Here is a 22,771-nt window from a genome sequence, read left to right as displayed (position 1 = left end):
GATCTGTGCTTTTCAATGACTTTATCCCTAACTTCTTTTGAAACCTCATTGGTCTTCATAGTTGAGTCTTTGCTTGAAATTCACTACCTGACCAAGGAACCTCACCGAGACAGGTGTTTTTATTCTGAAATCATGAGAACCACTAATATTGTGCACAGACAGATGCCATTCAACTTTATATATACAGTGCCTTGCAAAGTATTCAGACCCCTGACCAAGGCTGAGGGACAGCCTTTTCTTGGCAGTGCCTGGATGGTGTGATGCAGCTTCCATTTCCTGATTATTGATCCAACTGTGCTCACTGGGATATCCAAACACTTTGATATTATTCTGTACCCTTTCCCTAATCTATGCATTTGCATTACTTTATCTTTAACTTCTGTAGAATGCTCTTTGGTCTTCATTTTCCTTCAGATTCACAGCCTTACCAATGATCCTTCAACAGTGAGGTTTTTATCCAGAAAATGTGACAGCAACTTTAATGGTTCACAGATGGAGGCCAATGGTAAGGTAACTGTGTCCTTGTTAGGGCAATTTCTTTCATCGGTACAAACCGGGAGCTTCCACAGCACAGGGGTTGAATACTTATGCAACAAGATATTTCAGTTTTTTTATTTTTCTTAAAAATATTTCCCAACATAAAACCAATGTCACCTTACAATAATTGATTCTGAGTTTCAGTGTTTAAAAATAAAATATCAAACAGAACGAAATTTCAATGTACCATTTGTAATTCGGTAATATGAGAGAATTGGTCAGGGGTCTGAATACTTTTGCAAGCCACTGTATGTATGTGTATTATGTATTATATATATATAATATAACAATAATATGATATATATATATATATAGATATATATATATATATAATATATATAGTGCTGAGAAAATAGGGTTTATATTAACAAATTGCATGTCATTTGAAACAAGATGATGTATGAATTAGACAAACAATGAGTAATTAAGATTCAGGGTATGTGAAAAAGTAGGTGAATCCCAGATTTTATCAGCTCAATTAAGGGGATAATTAGAATCAGGTGTTTAAATAATTAGGTAGATCTTCAAGGGTGAGTTTGGGAGGCCCCACCCTATATAAAGATCAGAAACTTTGTGAGTTTGGTCTTCACCATACATCTCTGAGGACCTCAGAAAAAAAAAAATTATTGATGTTCATTAGTCTAGAAAGTGTTACAAAACCATTTCTAAGGATATGGGGCTCCGCCAATCACTGTCAGACACTACAAATGGAGAAAGTTCAAGACCACAGTCATCCTACCCAGGAGCGGTTGTCCTACCAAAATCTCTCCAAGAACAACCCAGAAAATCATCAAGGAAGTTACAGAGAACCTCCGAGCAACATCCAAGGATCTGCAGGCCACTCTCGCCTTGGCTAATGTGAGTGTTCATGACTCAACTATCAGAAACAGACTGAACAAGAATGGTGTTCACAGAAGGATAGCCAGGATGAAACCACTGCTCTCTAAAAAGAACATTGCTGCCCATCTGAATTTCGCCAAAGAGCACATAGATGATCCACAAAACTTCTGGAACAATTTTCTCTGGACAGATGAGTCAAAGGTAGAACTTTTTGACCTCAATGAGAAACATTATGTTTGGCGAAAACCAAACACAGCGTTCGAACAGAAGAACCTCATCCAAACCATCAAGCATTTGCTACCTCAGGACCTGGACAGCTTGCCATCATTGACACAACCATGAATTCTGCATTGTATCAGAAGATTCTAGAAGAGAATGTCAGGCCATCCGTCTGTGAGCTGAAGCTGAACCTAAAGTGGGTCATGCAGCAAGACAATGATCCTAAACGTACAAGCAGATCTACAAAAGAATGGCTGCAGAAGAAGAAATTCTGTGTTTTAGAATGGCCTAGTCAAAGTCCGGACCTAAACCCTATCGAAATATTGTGGCAGGACCTGAAGTGATTTTTCCATGCAAGGAAGCCCTCAAATGTCACTGAGCTGAAACAGTTCTGTAAGGAGGAATGGGCCAAAATTCCTCAAATGATGTGAGCGACTGACCAACAGTTACAGGAAATGCTTAGTTGAAGTCATTACTAGTTGAAGTCATTACTGCTCAAGGGGGTGCCACCAGTTACTGCATCTAAAGATTCACATACTTTTTCAAACATGGATATTGAATGTTGAATCATTTGTGGAGAAATAAATGTTGAAAAAGTATCATGTTTGTTTAATCGGGTTAACTTTATCTATTATTAGGACTTAGATTAAGATCTAATAACATTTTAGGTTTTGAAATATGTGAAAATCCTAAGGGGTTCTTTATATATATATATATATATATATATATATATATATATATATATATATATATATATTTTTTTTTTTCCCTTTTTTTTTTTTTTTCCCCCCCCCCCTTATATATATATGTGCTAATTGTTCCCTTTATTTTCTTTTTTAGTGAGAGACCATTAGAACTCCGATTAGATCACCACAGTGCATCTGACACAGAAATGAAGTGCTGCAGTTTGTGGAAAAATATACAGTACAATATTTACTATGAATTACTGTAGCTATACATAGATCTGGTTTGGGTAACCTATTCAAACATATTTGCAGAATGTTTCTTTGCAATGTTGTCATCTTGCACAATATTTGTATTTCTGCATTGTATCCTATTGGATTAGGTAACTACACAGAGAGATAAATACAATTCCAGGAGGATAACCAACCAGTATAAAAAGTCTGTAACCTTACATTTGCATGTAGCCTTGGTGTCAAATTGCTTTACCAGCTTGGAGCATATTTAACATAAGCATGGTTGCTAATGAGAATGGTGCGCTAATGAAGGTCCATAGCTTGTTTAATCACAACTGGATAACCAGTTTTCTAGATAAACAGGATGCAAAACCTGTATACAATGCGCGTAGGTCATTTCCCCAATTTGAACACAACCTCTCCCCTTACCTTCTTAGGCAGACACATTCCTTAGTGGGGTTTTTCTCTGGCAGATGACAGTAAGGCAGGCACAAGAAGTTTCAATGTCACCGTACTGCTGTGCAAAAACAGAAGGTATCACTCCTCAAATAGGAATACAGCACTGTGGCAGGTGACAGTAGTATTTTTTCAGGGTTTAGTTACAAGAAGAGTGATATTTTATCCTATTTTTAAACCCTGATTATTTTTGGCAGGAACAGATGCCTCACAGTAGTGAACTTTAGCAAACTTTGATGAGCAACAGCATCCAGCAGTCTATTCTTATTGACAGGACATCCTATTTTCAGTTAGCATATGCTGTGAAATATTGCTTTCAGAACTATAACATTTGTTTTAAAGAGCAAGTAGCTTAATTTTTTTCTCTCTTTCTTACTGTCCCTGAGTGGTATATATTTTGATTATTCAAATACTTTTTTGTTTTGTTTTAAAAAATGTGTCTCTGTTAAAAGTCTGTGTTAAGGTCATTTCACTTGCGGTCTGAGGTTGATCTCCAGTTCTATTTCCCTGCTACTGATTTAGCACGGCTAGATCCAACAGTGTTTTTATTGATGTAAAAGCCAGCCCCATCAAGTTTCCTTTTGTTTGGCAGGCAATACACGGCTGAGCACAAGAGGGTGCTAGCTTTTAGAGATATAAAGACGTACATACACTTTGGCTGACCTAGCCTACAGATCATGCATCTATGGTAGACAACTTGAACAGAACTACCAGTCTGAGTCATTGCTTTATGAACCACTCAGGTGATGCAGTGCTAAAGAATGATTTGAAACAGCACAGTTAAACAGTCTCTATTGGCTGATAAATAATAATAATAACTGGCTCTACACACACCAATGTGTAGTGCTCAGTTAAACCATGGGGTTCAGTCCCAAAATAATAACACAGTAAACAAGACACACAAATACACACAAGGTCACTTAATCCAGTAGTGAGTGCTCTTGTGCAGGTGGTACAATACAAGTTCATGGTGAAAAATGGTGCCGTGCACCCGGGTTTAACATTGGCTTTGTAGCAGCAGCTCCTGGGTAGTTTAGCCATCTAATAATGACAAACAAATATTAGTTAATAAAACAAAACTAAATGAAACACTCACGGTTCTTTTTCACTTCACTCCTTTACAGGTCCTTTCGTAACCATAACAAAGGAACAGATTGCACAATTGTCACATCCCCTGAAATACCCATAGTCACGTCTCCTCCAATCCATGACTGACACATCACTTACGTACTAGGGCGATGACTTCTGATACTGTGACTCTGCCCCCCTTCCTGGTTGGCCGGCTTCCAACTGACCCTGGAATTAACTTCAGAACCATCCAGTATGAGGCACACTGTTCCTGTTATACCGTGCACTCACAGGTCGGGAGGGAGATTGCTGACTAGGATTCATTCGCTCTCTGTCACAAGTATTCAAAAATATTTTACTCACAATTGCATGCAAAGTAAACCATATTGTACTGTAACATACCCGGATTGTAACTATATACATTGTAAATTAGAGTCAATCCACTTCTACAAATCCTTATGTAGCTCTATAAAACACCCTGGACTCCCAGACCATGCTATAATGAACAGGAGTATGTTTAAGCTCTGCACTGTGTCTGATTTAAGCAAGACAATTTTTTTTTTTTTTTCTGATTCCAATCTTCAATGATATTTCAAAAGAGAAAGCAGTAAACATTTGGTTGATACCAGGCACTGTAACTGCAGATGGATGGCAAGTGGCTGAGGAATTCTAGTCATTACAGTCTCAGTCTGCAGAGAGTTCTGTAAGCCGATAATTGGAAGTATCCAGATATAAGCGTTATATTGCCCGAAGAGTTTCACAGAGTGTAAGGTTTTACACTGATACGTAATATACATATTTTATTTAAATCAAGAATGTATTACATGCAGGCTTTGGAATTGATGCCAAAAAACATAAAGGACAATGGGTTTTCTTTGTAAACGCATTATCTTATTTAGGGAATCCATTAGTGAACAATGCTGAATTGCTTAGCCATTCAAGGTGTTACTGTTTACCTTTGAATGTTTCTATTATTATTATTATTATTATTATTATTATTATTATTATTATTATTATTATTATTTAGAGTTAGGTGTTACCTGGCAGCATCATCTCCCAGACACGCAGTAGGATATCTCTGATAGGGCAGCAGTCAAGATATCTCTTGACATGTGTCCAAAGAGAACACTAGACAGGATCATTGAAATAGCTGTCACTATGTTGCTAGTTTTCTAATGTTAGTCTGACCCAGTAACAAACAAAAGGGAAGCTGTGGAAGTAAATTATAAACTTTTAATTAACTTCTAAAAGAGCATCTGATTGCATTGTTATTTATTGACAGAGTGGTCTAATGGGAAAAATAAAAGCTGACTGTGCTAATTCATATGTTTCTGTCCCACCCAGCTACGTGTGCTTGTCTCTCCTTTAAAGTTACTGTAATTAAATAATTCTGTTAACCTTACAAATCAAGTGCATTGCCATTAGTTGACAAAAAATAGTAATAAACCACTGTATGAAACGTAGCACACTTTTGTTGTGAAAATGAGCCTGCCATTACTGATCAATTTGATAGTTTAACAATATCTCTGACACACTCCATGTTGAGACAGTTTCAGTCATAATGCGTAAGACTGGAAAATTGAAAGAGGACTGATAGTAGCCTCTCCATAGTCAGGTTCTGAATCCAAGACTGCCAAAATTATTGATGCTCACAGAGGTAAATCACTGCTGGTCAGTCCACAAGTTAATGGCACCATTTTTGCAGGTCAAGTTCATTGCATTTCAGTGCATAGTGAACAGATATAGCACGCATGCAAAAATATCTAATAAAACATTAATTAACAAAAACACACTAATACAAATTATGCAAATGTAGCATTTCAATGTATTTATAAAAAAAAAAGTACTGATCTCAAATAATTTTTAAAATACTTTTTAAACATAAGTAGACATTTCGATATTTCTGAAACTTATATACGATATAAAAAGATTGCACAGGAAAGGTCAGTTAAAATTTGGCTTGAAACTGCAGTGCAAAGAAGAGAGACTTTCTCTCTACTATGCTACTATTCGCTCTACTTATTACATTAAATTTAATTTCGGCTTGTCCAGCAGCATTGTCATGATGTCTTGAAACCAGTCTTGCACGCTTCTTGCAGAATCCCCTTCTTTAGCTACTCCACATCAGCCTGAATCCTGATGGCAGTGTTGCATATCCAGAGTGAAACTTGACAAAGACTTGGTGAGATGTAGACTTAAAGGGAGCGATATTTGTTTCCTGTATGAAATAGAGAAACACAATATTCATTTATCTATCAGCTTCTCACTTAGATACAGATAATAAACATCCCATCAGATGACAGTAGATCATGAAGCACAGCTGCACACCAGACTTCAGGTTCCAATCTAATTCTTTTTTTCATATGTTTTGAGAAATACATTTATTTAAAACATAAAATAAGACAATCAAAACAAGACAATCCATACCTGTCCACAATATGGCCCTACTGGGGGTGTGCTTGCATCTGGACCATCGTACAGTTTCAGATAGTTGCTCACGCAGTCTCCTGGGTCATCAATGCTGATGAAGGCAAAGTTGACTGTAACCACACGCCCGACTGGTGCTACAATGGTCCACTCACAGTCTGTGTTGTTATTGTAGGTTCCAGGGTAGTTTGGACTGGTAAAGGAGCCATGGTCTCCGTACAGTGTGCCCCCGCACCCTATAAAATAATACAGTTCAAAATACATTCAGAAATCAATTCAAATGTTATCATTTAGTGAAACAAATCTTAAATAGGCTTGCCAAGATTATGGGTTATATAAACTGATAAAAGGACAGTAGTTGTTTTTTTTTTTCAGAAGGGTGATAGGACAATCCGAAAGGCAGATTGTACTATTACAATAGTATTATTATTATACAAACATGCACAGTAAGTGTTGTGTTCATACTTTGCCAATCAACCAAACATGCTCATAGGTGGACTATTATTCTGTACCCTATGATGTCCTAAAAGGCAAATGGGTATTGGTGCAAGTTACACAACAAGACCTAGAACAAAACCCACTGTTTAGAATCAAGAGATGTCAACGTAGCCAAAAGATCACTGTTTGACCTTGGGCAAGTTATGTAACCCGCTCATTATCGGTCCACTCCATCTCCAAGCTTGTGCAACAGGATTTAAAGACAGGATTGCATAAGAAACTGACTTTGCTTTTCTGGTGAGCTTTTGCTGTCAATAATTGCTTTGTTTTTTAAGCTATCTTTGATGAGAATAACTTTGTAATGGGTATGAGTAGAAAACAGTTCATGTATTTTGAACAAGATCACTGTATGGCCATTTGTCTTACCATTTGGAGAGGAGGTCCAGGTGATCTCAAAGCCATTGCGACTATGTGAGAAATCACTTTGGAAGTGGAGGTACAGCAGATTGCTGTTCGGGAAGACTGGATTAGGAAGGGCCTGGCCACAGTATTTACCCAGCAGTGTGTCAGAGGCAGTGCTGCCATTTCTGATCTGAAACACAAGTGAAAATGTGCTCAGTGATCAAATATCTAGATTTACTGAAATGTAATCAATCTAGTATACTTGAGCATGAGGGTGAAGCCTTTTAATTGCTTTTTATTATTTGATCCACATTTGTTTGTGTTTACACCCTTGGAGCCATACACTGGATTTGGTCTAAACTGGGGAGGATGCTATAAGAAATGACTGTGTTAGAATTCACTGTGTGGCTTTGAACAAGGAACAAGGACAGGTCTCCAGTACAAGTAGCCAGTGACATCTTATCCTGATAAACAGGTTTCAGGTGCAGTACAAGAGCATGTAAAGTTTCCACTTTATAAATGTACCCAACACAAATATTGTGCACTTCATGAACAAAATGAAACCCTGTTATCTTTCTATGTGTTGAAACATCTATTTGAAGCTCTTCCAAACTCCTATCAAGGACACTTTAACTACATATTTCAAAATGAAGAAAAACTGTGTTTTTTTCAAAACAACTTTAACAATTCACTCACCTCCAAGAAGTCATAGCTGCAGGTTGGGTGGGACTCCAGATCAAAGGCATCAAAGAAGAGTGAGATGGCGTTGTTTTGTGGGGCTCTAAGAATAATGATGCAGTTCAGGTTTTGATGGTATATGTCGGGCCAGCCTGGACTCTTCAAATAGCCAAAGGTTTGATTGTACACTCTGCTGCAACCTAAAGTAAAATAAATTGTAATTATTTTTAATATTAGTTTAATATTATCCATTATATATATATATATATATATATATATATATATATATATATATATATATATATATATATATATATATATATATATATATATATATATATATATATAGTGAGATAGCAGGGAGGGGGTTAAAATCCTTCCCTGCTAAAAACCTTGTGAGAATGCACATTTGGGTGTTATGGGGTTTAATTGGGTAATTGTTTTATTGTTTAGTAATCCCCTGCACCTGGTGGTAATTGTAAATTAGAGCCAGGTGCAGAGTATTTAAGAGAGGCAGCCAGTCTGTTACAGGCTGCTGCTGAGAGAAGAGCCCGACTGTGTGAGTGAGCAGTCGTATTGAGGTATTGTGTAAGGGTGTTTTTGAATGTTTGTGGCAGGTAAACGGTTTAGCCGTCCTGCGTGATAGTTAGGTTCCTGTTTATGTTTAGTGAGTGCTCCAAATAGGAGCTAGGTGTTTGTTTTGTGTTTATTTCATTTTGTGTTTATTAAAAGTGCGCGTGAGCTCTGTTTCAGTAGAATCCTGTGTGTTGGGTCGTGATTCAGAAGGGAGAAGACCCGTGAGAGCCTGTGTGGCAAGCAAAAAGGTGACTATATATATATATATATATATATATATATATATATATATATATATATATATATATATATATGGTATATATAAGGATAAGTACTGCCGGAAATTAACAAAATGTTTTCGGTTTCTTTTTAATCACTTGATCATTCATCCTTGAGTGACATGCTTGAGTGACTATGGCTGTAGCACATGTACTTAATCACCTAATTAGTGAGACAGTTGATTCAACACAGGATATGGAATGATTTCAGTTATTGAATTGCAAGCTTGAATAAAAGCAAAAGAAAATCACAGAAAAAAAAAAAAAAAAAAAAAAATATGCCATGTCTGTCAAGACAGCAGCGCCTTCGTGCAATCGGCATGTTGGAGGCTGGACTAGGGCAGCATACTGTGGCTCGCCATCTTGGGTGCTCACAGCCAGCAATTTCAAACCTGACGAAATGGTATAACCAGACACACTCTGTCAATGACAGGCCACGAACTGGGAGACCAAGAGTCACAACACCTGTCCAAGATCGACAGATCATTTTGCAGCATCTTCGTGATTTCAATTGTTAATCAGCTCAATAAAAAGTCACTGAACCTGCTCTAAAAGTTTTTCGATCTCTAGTTATCAGTTTCTTTTGATGCTCAGTATATATATATATATATATATATATATATATATATATATATATATATATATATATATATATATATATATATATATTTTTTTTTAAGTTTGGTAAGCCTGCATTTTGAAAGATCCAGCTGTCAAGTCCACTCCTTGCTTCCACTGATGACATCTTTTATCAATGACATGTTACATGCAATGTGTTGCTCCACAAGACTGCTTTTGAGTCTATTGGGAGCAGCCCTATGCTTGTGAATATTAGCAAAACCAAAACAGAGAGCATATGACAATTAATTAATTTATTGTAGTTGTGTGATATCTGCTTGCCTGTTCAAGGCCAAATGGTTATCTAATGTGTGTGATATAACCCCCCACCTCATCCAATATGGGTTAACTAGATCCCCACCCATATTTAATGCAAATATAAAAATATTAATATTCAATTAAAATGCTGTTGTGGAAAAAAAATTAAGTTTTCTAAAACAAAACATTGGTAATACAAACACATATCCGTTGCATTCAAAACATACCTGCAATCTCATATGTTACACTGAATCCGTTTTCTGCCAAATAGTGGTCAGATTTATATGTCACCATAACCGTACGACCGTATGTATAGAAATCCGGGATGGTAGTGTCTGTCCCGCAGAATCTGTGAACCTGCCCATAATCACCCTGTAAGACACAGAAAGTGAACTTTAAAAACAAGCCTTATGACATTGCTATCAAGGTAAATACAGCAATGGACTGGTTGTGCAAATACATTTACTGTTAGGTAGCTTTAAACGTTCTCTTTAATCACAAGGTTATGGGTTCTTGACTTAGCACAAACGTCCACTAATTTGAGTGATGAAAGGGATGTATTTAAAGCTGTTGTGACCCACAATGGTGAATTTCACACTGAAATTCATTCATTTGTGTCTGTTTCTATATTATTTTTGTATTTTTCTGTACAATTCATTAGAAAGGAGGCCATATTTTGTTTGTTTACATCCCCCCAACCTGCAACAACATCAACATTTCACCTAATAAAAAACAGCTCAGAACATTCATTTAAATGATTCTACCTAAACCCTAAAAGGTTTTTCTCCTTGTTGAAAGTGGACTCAAACTGGCACTGGTGGAAACAGAACAAAACTCAGTCCTAAAGGGAAAAACATGTCTGTAGGTAGATTGAGAGTGTTATAATTGCTATCTTTACCATAGGCCAGTCCTTGAACTCCAGGTAGTCTTGGGAACAGCTCTGACTGGGTGGCAAATGGAAATTCTGGACAGACAGTTTGACATTTTCCTGTGCAGGTGCATCCAGGATCCAACGACAGTTGGTGGAGGATGGATATGGGTTGGAGGAAGTAGGAAATGTGATGGTCTGAGGAGTGGTGCTGGCATTGTGAGACCCACCACAAGTCACTGAACAAAAGAAAACATTATGAATAGAACTGTACATCAGATTTATTTTTTTTATTTTTTTATCCTGGTTTCACTAACATTAACTATTGACTCTTCACCCAGGAATTAATGTCTACTGACAGAATGAAAGACATTATTACCACAAACACTACAGTGGCCTATTGCCAAGCATTAGGTTCCGCTGCTGATGATAAAGGATTAGTGAGTCTCTGTCTAATCATGCCTCATCATCGGGGGAAATAACCCTCCCATTGGACACACCCGTTTGAGATCACCAATGAAGATCAGCAGATCCACCAGGGTGTGACAGAGGTGGTCCTAAGTTAGTGAGGTCATCTTTTAGGCTGATCAGAGGTCAACAGGGAAGTTCAGATCCTGTTTAGTTATTTTTTATTAAGACCTAATGACTGGTGTGGGAACTGACAGAAGCATCGATAATTCAAATAATCTGAATGAACAAAAACTAAATTTCTCTTTGAAGTCAACACTCATTCACAGTGCATCCTAAAACAACACCAATTCATCAAATGTTTAAACATGTACAACCCTTTTTTATTTTTTAAAGGAGGATAAAAACAGTTAACATTACAGATAGTGTAACATGTTAAAATGTACTCTCTCCTCTAATAGTCAGCTCTGCTGGAGCCCGGCTCTTTTAGCAAAGCACACAGTACTACTTTTAAATTGCCATTTTGAGTTCTTGACTTAGCAGTGTTAAAACATGACGTTATTTTAGAAAACAAAATGGGGCACTTTGACTACAGATCTCCTCAGGTCTTTAGTTTACACTATTTAAAATGGTACAGTGTACACAGTTGCAGAAACATGCTGGCGATGCAAAAACATATTTTCCCACATTACCAAAAAAAATAGCGAATGGCCTTTAGTTAATGTATATAGTTCAATCCTTGGAAATGCATTGAAAACTGCGAAGCCACTAGCGATGACTTCCTAAACTAAGTGACTCAGCCAGCAAACGTTTGACTTGTCTACAGCTTCTCATGGCTTCCAGTTGTTTTTTCACTGCAAATAGCTCTTATTTCTACAGGGGGTGCCTCTAGGTTAAATCTTTAATCATCATTACTTACACTCTACAGCTGTGTAGGTAGCGTTGAACCCGCTGAGGCTGACACTGCTGTCTGAGACAAACTTAACTGTCAGGAAGTTGTTGCTGGAGGCAAAAGAAGCCGGTATGGTGTTGCCACAGAAAGTGCCAACGAGTGGGAAGTTCTCGTTGTCTCCATCAAACACCTGAAAAGAGAGGACATCAACTGCAGGATCAGCAGAAATTGTGTATGGGCTTTTGGGGCTGAAACAGTAAAAGAAGATATTTCTTTCTTTCTTTTGTTCTTAGGTCTCTCTTGAGAAACCAACAACAACAATCACAGTTAAACCACAATTATAAATTTAGAAAACCATATACAGTAGTTTGAGTACTTGTAACCTCACGGAAGGAATTCATTCATCGGAATCGGAATCTGTATAAACATTCCGTAATATAGATTAGTATGGCTCTAGACAATCACAAATACTGTTTAGTGACTGGATCAACCAACTTTTTTTTGTAGTAGCACTAGCTAAATACACCTTACTTTTGTATAAAAGCAGACGTGATCTGTTTTGTCTAATGCATGGTGTGTTCCACCCTCACAAGTGACACATACACAGAGCAAATTCAGATCCCATACCTTAACATAATCATATCTACAGATTGTTCCAGTAGGCCCTTCCAGGACGAAGTTTGAAAATGTGAGATTGACGTTCATGTTTTGAGGAACCACAATGTTCCACAAACAGTCCAGGTTTGTGTCATATTTCCCATCAAAGTTGATGTCAGGAGAGCCAAAAGAGCCAGTGGTAGAGGTCAGATAGCCGCCACAGCCTTGCTCTGGACCTGTTCAGGAAAACAAATTACATGAATGCCATGTAACAGCGATATTCCACCCAGTGCACAAATCTGTACAAAACCTCAAAAACGTAAACGCTGAACTGAGACACATACGTTATTACAATGCACGCTGTGAAAGATATAAAGTACTGGAGTTATTTTAGCTCACATTTACCCACTGCAAAAATGAATTTGAAATGCTGTCAACAAACGTTTTAGTGGAGCAGGTGGAATTCAGCTCCCATGTGTGAACATCAGAAAAATCTAAATGAATGAACAGCCTACTGTTTATCATCAATAACCATTGGCCTACCTTTTTTCTATTTCCACAATGTTTGGTAACCTTTTTTGATGTAAAACAAGTATCCTGCCTTATGCTCAGGAAGCAACATTAAAAGCTGTTTTCAAGCTAAAACACACACATACACACGTGTGTATATATATATATATATATATATATATATATATATATATATATATATATATATATATATATAAAAGAAAATGCCATATTATACAATAGAGGGCAGTGTTGTTCCTCAAAACAATATAAAAATCCCAATTTGTGCAATATGTGATGAACACACATTATATTAATTGTGTGAATAGGGTAGTAGAGATTATGCTGGGGTTTAAAATACAATTTGACATTTCAATAAGGCATTTTCTGTGCTTATTAATATTTATAATATATAACAAAGCAACAAATGCAGTAGAATTCATGTTTCACTACCTACTTATACTGGTACAAATTAGGTTCCTATAGTGCCCTCCACCAAGGGTCTTCACTAGTGGTCCCACTTCACTTTATCGCTCACTAATGTACAGGAAACCCCTGAACCCTGTTCAGGGGACAGGATCCTTCCTGAGGATATGGAGTGCAGATACAGAGTCTAAATTCAGTTTCAGTAAAGATGAATTCATTAACATCAGCACATCAGATTAATAAAGAAAGACGGGGACAATTATTGATTTTATAGACCCGACAGCTTGAAGCTGGTTCTAATGCATTTGTATGACACGCTCATTAACGTGAGCCTGTATTAACAATCACATTCTTAAACCCTTTGAGATCTAACATGGAGAACCCTGCCAGCATAACCAAACGACATTTGAGATGAGGCATAATAGTTGAACCCCTTTAATCCAGATCAAATTCATACAGGAGGGACTGGGTGTTATCTATCTGCAAACCTACACCATGTAATTATCTTTCCACACTGTACATTTGCTAATTATTTATAACTAGAAGTCTATCTAATTATGGCTATCAATAAACAAATATATCAGTTAATTGATTGTTTGGTCATGACTTGGCAATGCTGTATTATACACATCTGGTTATGTTCATAACACAGTGTGACCACTAGAGGTCTATATAATCTCACAGAACAAGCTTTTGAAGCTTCTCAGAAATCAGGCAAACACTTCTAGAAATAAGCTTACTGCATTGAATTCCTTTTTATATATAACAACAACTCAACAGCTTTTTCTCTATTTATGCATATTAGTTCCAAAGATGCAAGCTCTATTTTTCTATTGTCTAATTACGCTATTGTTTGAAACAATATTTTAACCTTACAGTTTATAGAAACCACTCCACATTTGCTTTATATTAGTATTCATAAAAGCAACTTGGTAGAGTTAGCTTAACTAATATGTTCCTGCTGTTTAGATTCAATTGTCGTTTCTGCTCTCACATCCTGGAGAAGTTATTTGGCCTTATTTATGCTCTCAGATTCTTGTCTTAACATCCTGCTTTTGGCCCATGAACACAAAGTGTGACGGTTTAGTATTTAATCCTCAGTAATGAGGTTGATAAAACCTGTTATTACATTCATCCATGACTCGGGTAAGAGCACTGGGAAGGCAACTGAATTTCTTTAATTGTTTAAACAAATAATGCCACTGCCAAAATGAATAAGAATGGAAAAGGTCAATTTAAAAGTACAAATGTGACTGTTTTCTGCTTTTGAAATAGCTATATTAGAAGCCTGTCATTTGAACTAAGCTGGCATAGCAGCTGGAGTTCCTTGTTACAAATCGAGTTTTTTATTTCTTAAATCATTGCCTTTTATATAAACAGTCAGCAACTCTTCATGTGGCTCACACAATGTCAGTTATCACATATCAATGGTTACCGTTACACAGTTCCTTTAAATATATCCCATGTGTATTTTGTCACAGCAATATATTTTGCGTTTAAGCTGATTTTCTCTTGTTACTAAGGAAACAAAAAGCAATTTTTGTCCTTTGACTGCCGAAAAATGCAACTCTGGTCTGTCAAGCACAAGGAGCGTAAAAAATATCCCTCCCACAGCCACATCCGATCCAAAATAAATTGCGCAGGGGAATCAGAATGTGGAGAATGGAAGAGGGAGTGCAAAGTGCTGGGCAGGGGTGATATTGTACATTTACACACCACATTTCTTCAGTGATTCTTTGTGTCTATGTGTGGCAAAGCGTAAGCCTTGCACAATGAAATATGTAGTTTATTGTATGTTTGTGTTGATTAATATTGATTTAATTGTTTATCTGCTGTGGCGCTCCGCTGGGGACGATTACCAGTCTGCGTGGAGCAGCAGCTGAAAGCAATCAGCTGTTCCAGCGGGCGGGTGGGCGTGTCTCAACGGAGCTTCAGTATAAAAGCATGGCGATCGCTGTGATCGGGGCTGCTGCAAGGCCTGCCGTTTTCACGGTACCTTTTGAGTTATAGTTTGGGGTATTGTGTTTTATTTTGCACTTCATGTACAGTTTGCTGTATTTGTCCTCAGTGCGTTACCATCGCTGGTAACGTCACATGACCACCTTTATTTTACTTTCGTTTTATGTTTTTATTAATAAATCCTGCGCGCCTGTGCCGGCGTTTCAACACCACCTCAGTCTCTCTACTCGGAGAAAAGATCCTCGAGCAGGTTCGGAAGCATTTAAACTAGAAAGGAAGGGGGGAGAAATCAACAAAAAAACAGAAGGGAGACCGCATCAAAACAAGAACAACAACTCAGGTAAGACAACCATTAAATGTATTTATCTAAATGCTAGAAGTATCAGAAACAAAATTCTAGAACTTGAAGCTACTGCACTAACAGGTAACTATGATGTGATAGGTGTTACTGAAACTTGGTTGTCTGAGAGTGATGGGGACGAATATAATATTTGTGGGTATACACTGTATAGGAAAGACAGGCAGGACAGAAGAGGAGGAGGGGTAGCGCTATACATAAGAAACAGTCTTGAAGCCCAGGTGTTAAACCTGGACAAAGAAAATAAAACCGAATCAATATGGGTCAGAATAACGGACAAAAATTCAAAAGGCATAATAATAGGAGCATGCTATAGACCGCCAGATTCAGACGGTGAGCACAATAATCTGTTATACAATGACATTAGAAATGTGTGTAGCAAAGGAGAAGCCATACTAATGGGGGATTTCAACTTCCCCCAAATAAAATGGGAAAACCCGGTGGGTAGCGCTAAGGATGAAATAGAAATGGTGGAAATGACAAATGACTGCTTCCTAACACAATTTGTGAAGGCACCCACTAGAGGGGAGGCATGCCTTGATTTAGTCTTTTCAAATAACGAAGATAGAATAACTAAAACAGAGGTCAGAGAACCACTGGCAAACTCAGACCACAACATGGTCTCATTTGAAGTGTTTTTTAAATCCCCAAAAGAAATGACTAAAGCTAAGGTTTACAATTTTAGAAAAGCAAACTATGAAGGTATGAAACAGAGACTAACAGAAGTAGATTGGAGTAAAATAGAGAAAACACCCACAGAAGAAGGATGGTTGTTCTTCAAAAATGTAGTACTAGAGGCACAAAACAATTACATCCCTAAAGTAGACAAATCTAAATGTAAAACTAAATTGCCAAAATGGTTTAATAGATCAATTAAAAAAAATATTCAGCGAAAAAAGGCACTTTATAGAGCATTAAAAAAGGACCAAAAAGAAAGTACGCAGAAAGAGTACACAGAACTGCAAATGCAAGTCAAAAAGGAAGTTAGAAAGGCCAAGAGAGAAATAGAAATAAACATTGCTAAGGGAGCTAAAACCAATTCCAAAATGTTTTTCCAATATTACAACAGCAAGAGAACATTCAAAGAGGAGATTAAATGTTTAAGAGATACAAATGGCAAAATCATAGATGAAGAAAAAAAAATAGCAAATATATTAAATGATTACTTTTCACAAGTTTTTACAAAGGAAGATACTGACAACATGCCCCACATGTCATCCAGTTCCTGTCCAGTTTTAAATAACTTTAGCATAACTGAGGCAGAAGTGTTAAAGGGACTAGGAGCTCTTAAAATAAACAAATCCCCTGGGCCGGATGAGATCCTCCCAGTAGTACTCAAAGAAATGAAAGAAGTAATTTACAAACCGCTAACCAAGATCATGCAGCAGTCTCTTGACACAGGGGTGGTACCGACAGACTGGAAAATTGCAAACGTAATACCGATCCACAAAAAGGGAAACAAAACTGAACCAGGTAACTACAGACCAGTAAGCCTGACTTCTATTATATGCAAACTTATGGAAACTATAATAAGATCCAAAATGGAAAATTACCTATATGGTAACAGGGTACTGGGAGACAGTCAACATGGTTTTAGGAAAGGGAGATCGTGCCTAACTAACTTGCTTGATTTTTTTTTTGAGGATGCAACATCGATAATGGATAATTGCAAAGCATATGACATGGTTTATTTAGATTTCCAGAAAGCTTTTGACAAAGTCCCGCACAAAAGATTAATTCTCAAACTGAACGCAGTTGGGATTCAAGGAAACACATGTACATGGATTAGGGAGTGGTTAACATGTAGAAAACAGAAAGTACTGATTAGAGGAAAAACCTCAGAATGGAGTGTGGTAACCAGTGGTGTACCACAGGGATCAGTATTAGGTCCTCTGCTATTCCTAATCTACATTAATGATTTAGATTCTGGTATAGTAAGCAAACTTGTTAAATTTGCAGACGACACAAAAGTAGGAGGAGTGGCAAACACTGTTGCAGCAGCAAAGGTCATTCAAAATGATCTAGACAAGATTCAGAACTGGGCAGACACATGGCAAATGACATTTAATAGAGAAAAGTGTAAGGTACTGCACGCAGGAAATAAAAATGTACATTATAAATATCATATGGGAGATATTGAAATTGGAGAAGGAATCTATGAAAAAGACCTAGGAGTTTTTGTTGACTCAGAAATGTCTTCATCTAGACAATGTGGGGAAGCTATAAAAAAGGCTAACAAGATGCTCGGATACATTGTGAAAAGTGTTGAATTTAAATCTAGGGAAGTAATGTTAAAACTGTACAATGCACTAGTAAGACCTCATCTTGAATATTGTGTTCAGTTCTGGTCACCTCGCTATAAAAAAGATATTGCTGCTCTAGAAAGAGCGCAAAGAAGAGCGACCAGAATTATTCCGGGCTTAAAAGGCATGTCATATGCAGACAGGCTAAAAGAATTGAATCTGTTCAGTCTTGAACAAAGAAGACTACGTGGCGACCTAATTCAAGCATTCAAAATTCTAAAAGGCATTGATAGTGTCGACCCAAGGGACTTTTTCAGCCTGAAAAAAGAAACAAGGACCAGGGGTCACAAATGGAGATTAGAAAAAGGGGCATTCAGAACAGAAAATAGGAGACACTTTTTTACACAGAGAATTGTGAGGGTCTGGAATCAACTCCCCAGTAATGTTGTTGAAGCTGACACCCTGGGATCCTTAAAGAAGCTGCTTGATGAGATTTTGGGATCAATAAGCTACTATCAACCAAACTAGCAAGATGGGCCGAATGGCCTCCTCTCGTTTGTAAACTTTCTTATGTTCTCTGTATGCTTGAGCAGCGGCTACCCACACGTGTGACCCGAGGAAGACCCTGTCGCACTATGTTCTTGGTTTTGTAGTCTCCTTTTACTTGGCGTATACAGTACTCAAGTACAGCTTTTAGCTTTGGTCTGTGAGAAATTCTGAGGTTGTCATGTAATCCTGATATTGTGTCTGAAATTTTGCTGTTCTAGTTTTGTATTTACAGCCGTGGCGGGAGATGAATGTCACTGTTCACTAGTCATGAAAAGTAAATTATTAAATTATACTTGCACTGTTCAGATGAAGGCCTGAGTTAATTTCATTTTTACAATATACCCGCAAAGTCTGAATCGGGTCAAAAACAGGTGACAACAATATACCTGCCCTTTGAAAAAATACAACCAGTGCACTAAACCAAACACAAGGATGCTTTAACACAGGACTACCTGCCAGGAATTGCAATTACCACGAACTTCAATCTTCCTGTGTGCACACACATTGTGCCTCTGATTTATCTTGTAATTTTGCTAACCAGCCATGGAGATACAGCATTAAGAACTGCACTGATCTGGTTGTTCCTCTATTTAATTTCTTTATTTCCCTTTGTGTTAAGGAAGTACATTCATCTTCCTTTACCAGCTTACTCCAAGGGTGACCTTCAACTCATTCCCCACCAGGAGAGAGGAGCGATGGGTAGCTAAGCAACGCGCAAGCTGTCCCACTCCTCCGCTTCAACAACTCCTTCACTACACGAAGCAGTGTTTGTGTCCTGGGATGGAAGTTAGCAAAGAAGTTTTAATTGTCGTTATTTTATTAAGTCACTAAGAATATATGACTATATGAAGCATCTGCTGTAAACAAATGCATTCTACTACAGGCATTCTTTGTCACAGAGAACCAAAATAACTAGAAAACCTACCCATTCATTTACGTTTTAGTTTTTAGAAATCAGACCTTGTTTGGAAATTTCTCTAAAAAATGTTTCCACATCCCATTTATTCGCAGCTGTTGGTCTGAGGTTTCTGAATGCTAGACACAGGCATTAACCCTATTGGTTGGTTTGTAAATGCATGCTAAGATCTCCAACCAGATCGCGTTGACTGTTACCAACTCCTTTTGTTTGATAATGCCTACTTTGTACATGAAGTGCACTGACAAGTACTATAGCTGTAGCCTTTAACCTTCCATTTTACTGTCTCTCCTAATAAGTACAGGTAATAACAGTGTATAACCTCCAAAACACTTCTTTTTATGTCATCCCAAAAAAGCCTCACCACGTGGAAAGCAGTGTGACTAGTGATTGTTATGCTATCACTAAGTCTATTATAACCACACAGAGATGTACAGTAACACATGAACAAACAGTTTAAGAAACTTTGCATTTAAACCTGTAAACAACTAATAATATACACAAACTGAAGCTGCATATTGCTATTAGATAACAGAAGTGACTGAAAATCATACTAAAGAGGTTTAAAAAATTATATCTCAAATTATTCTTAAAATATTATCGCTGGTTATTGGTCTTCCTCCTGGTTTCTTTTACTTATTGGATATTGCAGGACTACCAAGTAGATATGTCACACTTCAGAAGGTTTAAAGTGATGTAAATGCCACCAGAGCTACAACTGCTTTAGCTAAATGAATTGCTGAAATAATATTATGTGGAAAAACAATATATGTTGCATATACCTGTTAACTATATAAATAAAAAAACTCCTTGGGTAATTACCAGTAATTGGAATGTAGTTATAATTTCAAGGGGGCTCTGACAAGAATGATTTCCATTGCATGAGAGTAGATGTTGAACTTCATGCTGATTTGAACTCGGCTCTCGCCAAGATAAGCACCAACTAAGACGTAGCTTTGCAGTAAACAAATGTGATCCATCTGCATCGCCATCCATCTGCGTTGTTTTCCATCTGATGATGTAGATATCCTTCTGTCTGGTGTTGATTGCTGAAGTGTAATGCTGGCTCCAGGGATCAGCTCATTTTGCCTCCCCAGCGCATCAGCACACACAAAGGCTGCGATGCTGGCTCCAGGGATCAACCCAGTGCGGTCTCCCCAGCGGGTCAGCATGACAACCGTCTGGATTGAGCTAAGTAGGGTACATCTCTGGGGTCTTCAAGTGGGCACCTTCCATCCTCAGTGTTTCGTTGACTAGCCCACGACACCTCAAGAGGGCTCAACAGTGATTCTGGTGTCCCAGCATCACCCCCCTCCATCCCCCACTCAGCTCAGCCAAGCTTACTTTCCTGTACATCAGCATTGCTTTCTTTATATTGTGCCTGAGATCCCCATCCAGAATCTTTCCATCTCAACCACAGCCAGTTGCTTCTCCTTTCTGCTGCTTCAGATAACTTCTTCACTGTGCGACGCAACTCTTGGCCACTGAACCTGACGTCTCTGAGAAACCGGATTGTATAGTGTGCCACAAATCCTCGACAACCCATCTCCACTGGGTACACTCTGACTCTCCATCCTCGCTGTTCCACTTCAGCAACTAGTTGAGCATACCGAAGTTTCTTCCTCTCATACGCCTCATCCACAGCATCTTCCCATGTCACTGTTAACTCTACCAGATGAATAAGGCGTGCTGATCCAGACCACAAGACAATGTCTTTTGTGTGTAATGCTTTGATGGAACTGGTGGCAACTTATTGGTCAGGTTACATTTGTCTTCCAATGCTAAGGCCAAACATCGCAGCAACTGGTAATGGCGCCAAGTAAACCGTCCTTGGCTAAGACTCACCTTACGTCCTGTCAAAATGTGCCTTAATGTTGCAGGTGATAAACACAAAAGACATAAGGGATCCTCACCCACCCAGAGGTTTAGGTTCTGTGGTGATGGGAGAACATCATATGCTGATCTGATAAGGAAACTGAATGAATGTTAAATGCATTGTAGTAAATATGTGTGAAATGACTTTAGGTTAGTATTGATATTATACAGCACTTTGACAAGACTGAATCTGGTATTACAGTGTACAGGTCTTTGAGCAGCACACCTTCGTTAACAGTGGAATTAAGTTATTCACCTAAAGTCTGCCTGAAGGTGGCCCTCCAGCCCCCTGCGTTGACGGAGTAGTCTGTCTTAAACACCAGGAACAGATTGTTTGAGGAACTCTTCAGAGTTGAAGGGATCACCGTGCCACAGAACTTGCCCAAGAGAGGGGCCAGGGTGTTTGCTCCATCATAGACAGCTACATAATCAAAGGCGCAGTTGGAGGAGGCCTCAAGATGGAAGGAATTAAATCTACATGGAAAACAATCAAATGATATGACTTTGTTACATTGCTGTATACGGTGAAATAATCTTTCACAAACAGTACAATTCTTCTTCTTACATGGTTGGTATGTTGTGTAAAAACTGAAAACAAAAATTCCAATTGTGTCTTCATTAGTGATAATGATGTGGCCTGCTAGTCTATTTCATCCTATTCTCTCAGAACACAATAGGGTAATACAAAATATCTTGGAAAATATGAAGCCTATTTTTACACTTTTGTCTTCAAAGATTGGAGACACATGGATCAGACTCGTCTCTCTTGTGTAGCTGAAAGGTCATAACTTTAGAACATTATATTGGTTACAACTTTACAGAGCCCACATTTCTTTTGCAATTTTCCAAAGCAGCAACTGATAACTTACTTCAGGTCGACAACCCTGTTGTTTCCAACAATGATGTGATAGGTGCAGTTCATGTTGCTGTGGTAGTCAGAAACTGAATGAGTGGGACTGCTGACTGTACCAGTAGACTGGTTGAAAATACCACCACAGGCTTTAAACACAAAGAAAAAGGAACACACATAAGAATAATGTCATTTCAAACACATGTCCTAACTTTGAACAACCTACAGTACAACTCTGATTAACATATGAATGGCAATGCTTATCCAGCATATTATATAACCTAATGGCTTGTTAGCAAGCAGCTAGAATTAGTTAGAATTGGTTATTAATGAATATCCTTCCCTGGGTGCACAGAGTGACTGGACGGGGCGTCTGAATGATACATTCAATCATAAGAAGTATCCTGCTGAGCTCCAGCAGATATATGTCATTCAATCAGACCATCTGTAATGGATTAACACCATACTATAATGGATTTCCCTGTTGAAAACATTCACGGAGCTGCACCATTCTAATGATTCATCTCTACAGACCGTTTGGAAGTGCTGATATTCTTTCTAGTGCAACATAGACTGTCACGCAGAGCAAGACAGAAGCCTCTCTCTGA

The 22,771-nt window shown here is 37.9% G+C and overlaps 1 protein-coding gene across 1 annotated transcript in view; it reads right to left on the bottom strand.

Annotated features, from left to right (window-relative positions):
• Nucleotides 1-5,980: 5,980 nt before the first annotated feature.
• The window catches only part of LOC121313758 (cubilin-like), an 88,090-nt gene continuing 71,299 nt past the window's right edge, over nucleotides 5,981-22,771 (bottom strand). Inside the window, exons 56-65 of the mRNA XM_041246560.1 lie at nucleotides 22,183-22,312; nucleotides 21,570-21,787; nucleotides 12,508-12,713; nucleotides 11,908-12,070; nucleotides 10,611-10,819; nucleotides 9,940-10,084; nucleotides 8,001-8,182; nucleotides 7,329-7,494; nucleotides 6,465-6,700; nucleotides 5,981-6,255 (exon numbers count right to left, since the gene is read on the bottom strand). Coding sequence (XP_041102494.1) covers nucleotides 6,148-6,255; nucleotides 6,465-6,700; nucleotides 7,329-7,494; nucleotides 8,001-8,182; nucleotides 9,940-10,084; nucleotides 10,611-10,819; nucleotides 11,908-12,070; nucleotides 12,508-12,713; nucleotides 21,570-21,787; nucleotides 22,183-22,312 — 1,763 coding nt within the window. The 3' untranslated portion in view covers nucleotides 5,981-6,147. The remainder of the gene's footprint in view (nucleotides 6,256-6,464; nucleotides 6,701-7,328; nucleotides 7,495-8,000; nucleotides 8,183-9,939; nucleotides 10,085-10,610; nucleotides 10,820-11,907; nucleotides 12,071-12,507; nucleotides 12,714-21,569; nucleotides 21,788-22,182; nucleotides 22,313-22,771) is intronic.

Source organism: Polyodon spathula, chromosome 4 (assembly GCF_017654505.1).
Source record: "Polyodon spathula isolate WHYD16114869_AA chromosome 4, ASM1765450v1, whole genome shotgun sequence".
NCBI classification, from domain to species: domain Eukaryota; kingdom Metazoa; phylum Chordata; class Actinopteri; order Acipenseriformes; family Polyodontidae; genus Polyodon; species Polyodon spathula.
Note: the sequence above shows the minus strand (reverse complement) of the source record. Positions and strands in the feature narration are given on the sequence as shown.